We start from the raw sequence: 8,742 nt of genomic DNA, 5'->3' as shown, positions 1-8,742 counted from the left end.
TCGCTTTCCGGCGGTCAGGTGGGCTGCCAGCGCTGTAAGGTGCAGGTCCAACGAGGATAAACGAAAAGCCACGCGGGGAGGCGCCCAGGGGGCACCGTGGCTCACTTCCACAACTTTATTAAACAATAAGAGTCCGGCGTGTAAATAAAAAAACACCTGAGTTCTAAGGCTGCGTCCGCCTCCATGCAGCCGCCCCACCCCGCCCGGGTCTGAGCCCGCACTCTCAGGAGCTGTGCTTCTGCCGCTTCCAGAAGCGCTTGACGTCGCTGTGCCCGGCCGGGGTCACCACCATCAGCCTCTTGGCCGAGTTCTCGAACACCAGAACGCCCAGCTCCCGAGCGTGGGCCAGCAGCAGCTCAAAGTCCACTTGCGACAAGAACTGATTATACAGTACACCTGGAGTCCGCAGGAAAGGGGCGGTGGGAGAGAGAAAAGGCAAGAAATGAGACCCCTGCGTGGCAGCCTCGGGTCATTGGCCTGGGCTTGCCACCCACCACAATCTGAAAACTAATTCTCTATGCTTGTCTGTTTCAGGGCTCATCCTAACACTAGCGTGATCCAGCCATATTCAGTAAGGCAATGTAACACAGTAAAGAAACCCAACTAATGCTCACCAAATCGGAGAAATTAATGTGAATTATCCCTCCCAATTCCCTCTTCTACTGAATCCAAATTGCACAGATTTGAGACAATTTACTTACTACTACAGGCTCATCCCCAAAATAAAAGTGTTTTGCCAACTTTTCTCTACCAGCCCATGCAGTAAACAAAAAAATAAAATGCATGAATAGCTTTTTCAGTTCATCAAGACTAAATTGTCTTTCTTCTGGCCAATGACCAAGAACCAACCACCAGAAGCCACTCACCCTCAGTGAACCGGAGTCTGTCCCTTTCTAGCTCCCACAGCCGAATCTGGTCCGTGATGGTGGGCGGCAGCACAGGTGACTGTAGAAGCAAGAAATGGCTATAAGATTCAGGAATACTGCCCCAGGCAACCCCAGCTGTCTACTCCCCGGACTTGGATGCCCCTTTCTCTTTTCCATCACTTCATCACCAGGTGCCAGGGGCTGTCAGCCTCCAGCAGCTTGATACCTGTTTGAGCATCACTGGGTGGGCCCTTGTCCTTAGGAAATGGATGATCTAAGAAAACAGACAAGAATGGGATCAGGAGCTCAAGTAAGAGGGCAGGAAAGCTACCTAAGCTGTCATCTGATGTCAGTAAAATATCACCTTACTATTTAAAAATCCATAGCCATGCCTGTCTTTAACCCATCCCTGTTCAGATGTTGTCCCAAGTTGCTGTTCCTATTGGTTATGTCTGCTAAATGTGCTCTAGCACATTTGCCCTTTCCATAGTCTTGTTTTGTTTTTTCTTTAAAATAGCAGCAACTATTAACTTTTGAGCACTTACTGCATGGCAGGCTCTGAGCTAAATGCTTTACTGCTATTCTCTCATTGAATCCTCCCAAAAACCCCGTAAGGTGAGAACTGTCATTATTTCCATTTTCCAGATGAGGAAACTGAGGCTCAGAGAAGTGAAGCAACCAAGCTGTTTATGCAGATAGGAAGTGGTTAGTAGTGAAGACACAAATCTATACCTCCTCCCCCATGTTTTTGCCCATGGAGGGTCTGCCTTTTCCCACAGTTAAAGCCTTGACTTCTCTTCGTGTGCATGGTCTATACTCAAACACAAAGAACTCACCGCCATCTACTGTAACAGAGCCAATGTTAGCCTCTGTAAGATGAGTACCTTGTACCCCATAGCCAAAGTGCAGTCTATCTTCCCACCCCACCTTCCCCAAGTGGGGGTACCTGCTGGGCTGTGATGCCACTGGCGATGGCCTGCTGCACGCTCTCCCGGGTCACCTGCGCCACCACCATGTTGGGGAAGCGATAAAGCATCTCTGAGAAGAGAGCAATCAGGGCGATCTGCAGCTCCGACTCTGACCCAGGGATAGGAAGAGAAGATAAGGAGGGTATCCCCATACCCAGACTCCCTCATTACCTTCAAGTGTGAGGAGGAATGTCAGAGAACTCTAAACTGCCAGGTAAATATAAACGTAAACTGGCACTCCCTCCCCACTCCCATCCCCAACCTGCTGTCCTTGGGGCCCTCTGTCTGGCCTCACCTGTGTAAGCATACAGTCGGTAATTAGTTTCCACAACAATGAAGCCTGGCTGATGGGCAGTACCCCCAGCTCCAGAAACACCTGACGAGAGATTAATGGCCAGTCGTGTGGGGTAGTACCGCCGAGATTTCCTCTGGAAAAGACAGAAAGGAAAGGCAGGGGGCCCTCGCTCAGGTGTCACTAACCAACATCTTCCTATCTGAGACAGACCCCTTCCAGGGCACAAAGCCTCAACTCACAACTTGTCTCCTCCAAGGGACCCAAGTATTCAGTCCTGGCAACTACTTCCTGCTACTGTCCCCTGGGACCCACTCTTTTTGTTTTTTGTTTTGTTGTTGTTTTGATATAGTTGACATACAATGTAACATTAGTTTCAGGTACATAACATAGTGATTCAACAACTCTACACTTACCCTATACTCACTACAAGTGTAGCTAACACCTGAGACCCCACTCCTTTTTAAAGGCCAAGGCAACAGACCACCCTGCCTCTTCCCTAGAAGCCGTGTATCTGGGTGTTCATACCTTCCTCTGGAAAACAAGCCCAAACTCACGCAGATGTTGCAGGAAATTCAACAAAGAATCACTCATACCTTCCACAGAGTAATCCTGGGAAAGAGAGGTGCCCAGTTGGAATCCAAAATACATCCTATTCTCCCCCTCTCAACCCTATACACTCATTCCCTCTTTTCCCATCTGTGCTTTGTTCATTCTTATCTTTCACACTTTTGTCCATAACCTGACTTCCCCTTCTCATCTCTCCACCCATCAGCTTGCCCACACAAGCCCCCAGCTCCATCCCCCTGTTTACCTTGCCCAAAGTAGAGAAGCTGAGCTGGAAGAGGAAGGAGAGAATCTCCACCAGGTCCATGCCCCGACTCTACGGAGGAATGGACAGAAACAAAGTAGGAGGGATGGAAGGGAGAGAATGAGGGAAGAGAACATCAGGAAATAGTCTGCAGGGGTAGTCTCTTCATGGGTCTTGAGAAGAGCAGAGCATGCCTGGCCTCCTCACCTGGGCTGTCTGCAAATACTGCAACATAAAGTACCAGAGCTGGGCAGGGGTGTCCAGCAACAGGAATTGGAAGCCGGCCGACGTAATGCAGGGTGGCTCTCCAGGTTCAGTGCTAGAGACATAGACAAAGACAAGGGTAGAGGGATGCAGAGAAAAGCCACCATCCCCACTTGTCCTCTCATGTTTTTTCTTGATTTCTCTCTGGCTATTCTCCACTCAGCTCTCCTTTTTCAGTTAACCACCTGTAATCCTAACCCACCCTGGACACTCAGTTTAGCAGGGATCTGATGTACCTCTGGTTTCCTTACCTCTTCATGAGCCCAGCCTGGCTGAGAAGCTGAGCCAAGTCCTGGCTGACGGCTGCACTGGGGGAGCCCACCATGAAGTGCAGGACCACCTGAGAAACAGAAGTGAACAGAGAGAACAATGCTCTATGGGCCAGTGGAAGTATGAGCACAAGCCGAGACAGAGTCCCAAGTCCTCACCTCCCATCGCTCCTCGGCGTACTTGTCAAGTGAGGGAACATCCCGGGCGTGCTTGTCTGGACCCAGTTGACTTGTGTCATCAGACCAGGCCTTACCCCTATGCCAGGATGGGCAAAGAGTAAGGAACCCTGCCAGAGTTTCCTGCCTGTTCCCCTGCCCTATTTCCCCCCCTTATCTCCATGGGCTATGAGTAGAAGACATTTCTTTCCTATAGCATGCAGCTACATCTAGTCCAACTTATTCCTAAACAAGCTCCCACAGGTGGAGCCCACTAAGTCCCAGAGAGGCCCCTCAGGGGCACCCCCTCCAGCAGTTTAATTCCTAGTTCCCCTCTCCTAGTTTAGGAAGATGGAAGTGACATACCCACCCAGAAGGGCAATGCGGAGGTTCTGGCGGAAGATGGGGTTAAGGATGAGGCCCTGGAGACCACCAGGGAGCAGCTGGGTGTGCCAGATACGGAGGCCACTCAGCAGCCCTGTACTTTCCTCTTGAGCTCTGAAACAGAAGCAAAGAGGTGAGGGGGTGTCTAGAGAACAAAAACAAGGAGGCGCACAAAGTCTCCTATTTCTGCCTTTTCTGAACTGGTAATCCCTTGGAACACTATTTCAGAGTGAAATCAGTGTCTTCTTAAGGCAAATTTCTTACTGCAATACCTACCAGAACCTTGTTGTAGACATCACATTTTTCCAAGGGGGAAAATACAGTATGCAGAGTTTCCCAAACTTATTTAAATACAAGCTTTGGGATATATCCATTAATATTTCCTGGAAGTGTCCCAAGGAACACTTGGAATATCTAGCTGTTGAGAAACGTGTATCTGGCTGAGCATGCAGCAGAGACTCACTTGCTGAATTCCTTCTTCACCCACAGGGCTACAGCAGCTTGTGGCAAAGGCTGCTCCAGAAAGAGCATCCGCATCACCCAGTTCTTAGCCAAAGAGGGGAGCTCCCTGGAAGGGGGTAGAGATAAAATGTTATTATCAAAAACTGCCTCATCTGCATCTCTGCCCTCAACAGCCTCTTAAACATCTCATCCCACTCCCCACACCTTTACCAGTCTTGCTGCCCCCATTAACTCCATCTGTTTTGGCCTGACACACTTTAATCTCCAAGTCCCCCAAAGCTAAGCTTCAACCCATAACTTATTCCAGTGTGCTGGCCCCATTACATTTCCTCAACGTGGTCCCTGCCATGAAGGGGATCCTTACCTAAACACAGCCAGACAGGTGGCAGGGTGCCCATACAATCGGTCCAATATGCCAGGGCTCAAGCCCCCTAGGAATTCCTGCAGGTTCCTGCATTGTAGGTGGACTCGGTTCAGTCCGCCCCTTGAGGGGGTGCTCTCCATCATCTGAGAGATGCAAAGTCAGAAATGCACCCCCCCCCAGTCCATGTCAGTGTCATCCCTCACCTCACCTCCCAATTCCAGATCCACTGGCCCCCACAATAACCCATTCTTTCTGTGATTTCCTTTTCTATGTCATTCATCTCTCCTTTCTCCCAAACCTAACCAACCTCCTCTCCTCTCCTGCCTCCTCACCCCACTTCTGGCCTTAACTCCAGTCTTCTCTCAATTTCCAAACAAATGAATTGTTAATAGTCCCATATTGGCAAAATCATTTTTTTTTATTTCAATATCTTGTCTCATCTTTACCTAAGCAGTGACAAGGAAACTTGTTTGAGCCCAATCCTCTCTCCCTTCCACCTCTTCTGGTCAGATCAGCTTATGAGCTCCAAATCTGTCAATCCTTCCCATCTTATTTCTCGGCCCCACAGGTCCTGCCGGGCACAGCAATGAACTACCTTTCTCCTCCTTGTCTCCCAAATCTACGCCCACCTTTCCTCTTTCCCCTCCAAGACTATACCGCATTCACCCTGATCCATACGTCCGATCTCCTAACTTCTCTCCTACTTTCCTCCTACTCCTCGCCTCTCACTCAAATCTCTTATACCTCCCCACCCCCCTCTCTCTCGGCCCCCCTACCACTCTGTGTCGATTCCCCCGCCCTCGTGCACCCTGAGTCTCAAGTCGTCGCTTAACCGGAGCTAATGTCTGGCGTTGGCTCCCTGGAATAGGAGAATGTACGATGGAAAACGAGAGAAAAAGATGGGGAGAGGGACAAAGAACTAGACAGGAGTCCAGAGTGTAGGATTCAGAAGAGAAGGAAAGGAGGGGAAGGGGTGGAAAAGTAGGAAAGATAAGAACAGGCACTGCACTCACTCGCCCGCCGCGGGGCTTTCTGGGAATTGGAGTCTTTTCTGGACTCACCCTAGGGTGAGCGGAAGCGCGTCTGACTGCAACTCCCAAAAGGCACCGCGGGGAAGCCAAGAGGAGGGAGGCTGGCCTTTAATTGAGAGAGTCCGAGACACCGGAGGCAGCGCCACTTAGTTCCGCGTCGCTTTCCGCTCACGCAGCTAACGGCGACTCTAACCGACCTAGGCGGAAGGCGGGACCCAGGGAGGAGAAGGGTCGCTAGGGCTTGCTGTCAGAGGCAAGCGTCTCCTAAGTGAGACGCTTAGTTCAGAGACACACGAAACTGAGCTCCTTGAGCTCTTTGCTTCTCGTAAAATTGAAATACAGCACTCTCTAGAGCGTTTTCGCAAGTTAGGAGTACCACTCAATGCGTCTTACTCGGCTTGTAAGTACTCAATAAATCTTAATTGCCACGTCCACCATGCTCCCACCAACCCGTTTCGTTAGAAGATCCTAATACAGTTGTTTTAGGAAACCAATTGTTGGGTCTGATTTGATTTATGAAGCTGCTGCAGGAAAAGGGAAGGGAACGTCTTAAGCCAAAGCCAGAGCTACAAGTACCCCCAAGTTCCAATAAAGCAAGTTTTATTATTTCCACATTACAGACTAGAAGACCAAAACTCAATGGGATTAAGAAATTTGCCCACAGGGGCGCCTGGGTGGCTGGGTCGGTAGAGCGTCCGACAGCGGCTCAGGTCACGATCTCCGGGTTTGTGAGTCCCAGTCCTGTGCCTCGCCCTCTGTCAGGGCGGAGCCTGCTTGGGGTCCTCTGCAGCTGCACCCCCCCTCCCCCGCCCCGCCCTTGCTCCCATCCCCCTCACGCTCTCTCTCAAAAATAAATAAACATTTAAAAAAGACGAAATTTGCCAATCATTCATCTAGAAAATCCTGAAGCTAGGATTTGAAGTACCTGTGAGGGACCGTGAACCAAAATGGCAAGAACTGTGTAAGACTTGGTTATGCTTTGTAGCTCACCCGGTGCTTGTTTTGTTGTTCCATCCTTTAGCAATTGGTGTATAAAGTCCACAAAGAATGACACAAAGCTGACAAAGCTTTTTTAAGGCTAACGTTAAGTACAATAAGAGACAAATTAGTCTGGGAAGAAATATTTGACAAAATAGACAATACAAAGAACTTTTACAAAGCAAGAAGAAAAAGAACAGAATAGAAATATTGTAGAAAGATGTAACAGGCAATAAACAGAAGAAATACAAATTGTTTATAATCAAATGAAAAAGCTTTCTTCACCAGTAATTAAGGTAAAGTAAGTTAAAGAAACAATACAATATCTGATTAGCAAATATATATATACACATGTGTATATAATGTATATGTATATACATATAAAATACATATGTATATATACACATATAAAATATATATTAATGTATATATAATGTATATGGGTGTGTGTGTATATATATATATATATATATATATATATATATATATATATATATATATAAACCTCAATGTTGTCACCACAGAAAAACATACAGTAGTCTATACTTTTGTTGAAAGTTGACATAGTCACACCTTTTGGGGGGCAATTTGGCAGTATGTACCAATTATTTTAATGTGGCTGCCATTTGACCTACCAATTCCACCTTTAGAAATGTATCATGGAAATTCTCCCACATGGATACAGAGATTTACATGCAAAGATGTTTATTGAAATTGTTATTGTATTATGAAAACAATGGAAACAGCCTGAATGTCCATTATGGGGGGTTAGTTAGATAAAATGTGGGTCATTCCAACAATGTAAAATACTGGGCAACACTTAGGATACTGTATGCAGAGTGACTGAGTTATGTACAACCTATCATGAGGAGAAGAAAAGCAGATTACAAAATGCCATGTATAGTTCAATGCCATCTTTGTAAGAAGCTTCTGTGTGTATGTAAAACTGCAATAGGTCATATGCTTCATTTTGACAAGAGCAAGCAAGGGGAAGCTAGGCAGACCAGGTCACAGTTTCCTGCAGTGTAGCAAAAACTCTTTAAGGCTACCCTGTCCAGAACAGGAGCTACTAGCCACCTGTGGCTATTTAAATTTAAGTTAACTAAAATAAAATTTTAATTTTTTTTAATGTTTATTTACTTTGAGAGAAAGAGGACAGGAGCAGGGGAGGGGCGGAGAGAGAGGGAGACACAGAATCCAAACCAGGCTCCAGGCTCTGTGCTGTCAGCACAGAGCTGGATTTGGGGCTTGAATTCACAAACCACGAGGTCATGACATAAGCCAAAGTTGGACACTTAACCGACTGAGCCACCCAGGTGCCCCATAACTAAAAATTTTATATTAAGTTCCTCAGTCACATTAGCTCCATTTCAAGCACTCAATAAATAGCCACATGTAGCTATTGGCTACCTATTGGATGGTGCATCTAGAGACCATTTATGTCTATGATCACAGATTCTCTTGGTGAGCCCTGCTTGAAGGGATGCAGTGGATAGGGGCTAGTTGTCTGATGTCAAGAAATGAGCACAGGCTGAGTTTCTGGAGCTGGCCTTTAGGAAGATAATCAGCCTGGGCTCCTAGGAACTTTCCTTTTTAGGATTATCCAGAGTGTGATGGAGAGTTCACAACCTCCTCCCCTCAGGCAGCATCCTGGAGAGAGAACACAGAGCCAGGGGCCCACTGGCTGCTTCTTACCAGTTTTGTAGCTTCCTGGCTGTGCTGCCTTTGGCAAGTTGCTTAGAACAGAGACGTTTTCTTTTCTGTGAAATGGCAATAATTTTAACTATTTCATATGTTGTATTAAAAAAGATATATGTAATAAGGATGGTCCTGACACATAGTAGGTGCTCAGAAAATATTATGGTTATTATTTTCTTTTAAAAAAAAATCACACCTG

At 47.1% G+C, this 8,742-nt stretch overlaps 1 protein-coding gene across 5 annotated transcripts; it reads right to left on the bottom strand.

The window, feature by feature from the left end:
* Nucleotides 1-101: 101 nt before the first annotated feature.
* Nucleotides 102-5,865, bottom strand: GTF2H4 (general transcription factor IIH subunit 4). Of its 5 annotated transcripts, none has more exons than XM_086706493.1 (14): nucleotides 5,613-5,865; nucleotides 4,837-4,979; nucleotides 4,474-4,578; nucleotides 3,993-4,124; nucleotides 3,630-3,726; nucleotides 3,453-3,541; nucleotides 3,145-3,256; nucleotides 2,941-3,009; nucleotides 2,655-2,738; nucleotides 2,130-2,262; nucleotides 1,813-1,904; nucleotides 1,093-1,140; nucleotides 867-945; nucleotides 102-396 (listed from the first exon to the last, which is right to left on the bottom strand). In XM_086706493.1, the coding sequence occupies exons 2-14, from the start codon at nucleotides 4,977-4,979 to the stop codon at nucleotides 224-226; spliced, it is 1,356 nt and encodes a 451-aa protein (XP_086562619.1). In that variant the 5' UTR covers nucleotides 5,613-5,865; the 3' UTR covers nucleotides 102-223. The 5 variants fall into 5 exon arrangements, with proteins under 5 accessions (XP_086562619.1, XP_086562615.1, XP_086562616.1 ...); XM_086706489.1 differs by having other exon boundaries at nucleotides 1,813-1,943; nucleotides 5,645-5,864; XM_086706490.1 differs by having other exon boundaries at nucleotides 1,813-1,943; nucleotides 5,670-5,864.
* Nucleotides 5,866-8,742: the final 2,877 nt, after the last annotated feature.

Source organism: Puma concolor, chromosome B2 (assembly GCF_028749965.1).
Source record: "Puma concolor isolate L17-30 chromosome B2, mPumCon1.1.hap2, whole genome shotgun sequence".
NCBI lineage: Eukaryota > Metazoa > Chordata > Mammalia > Carnivora > Felidae > Puma > Puma concolor.
Note: the sequence above shows the minus strand (reverse complement) of the source record. Positions and strands in the feature narration are given on the sequence as shown.

What these genes read in the sequence shown, in the direction of transcription:
- GTF2H4 (XM_086706489.1), bottom strand. Translation starts at nt 4,979, where the DNA reads ATGATGGAGAGCACCCCCTCAAGGGGCGGACTGAACCGAGTCCACCTA. An exon ending in GCTTCTCTACTTTGGGCAAG is followed by an intron (nt 2,739 to 2,940) that starts GTAAACAGGGGG and finishes TCTCTTTCCCAG; the next exon opens with GATTACTCTGTGGAAGGTAT. An exon ending in ACCCAGTGATGCTCAAACAG is followed by an intron (nt 946 to 1,092) that starts GTATCAAGCTGC and finishes TTGCTTCTACAG; the next exon opens with TCACCTGTGCTGCCGCCCAC.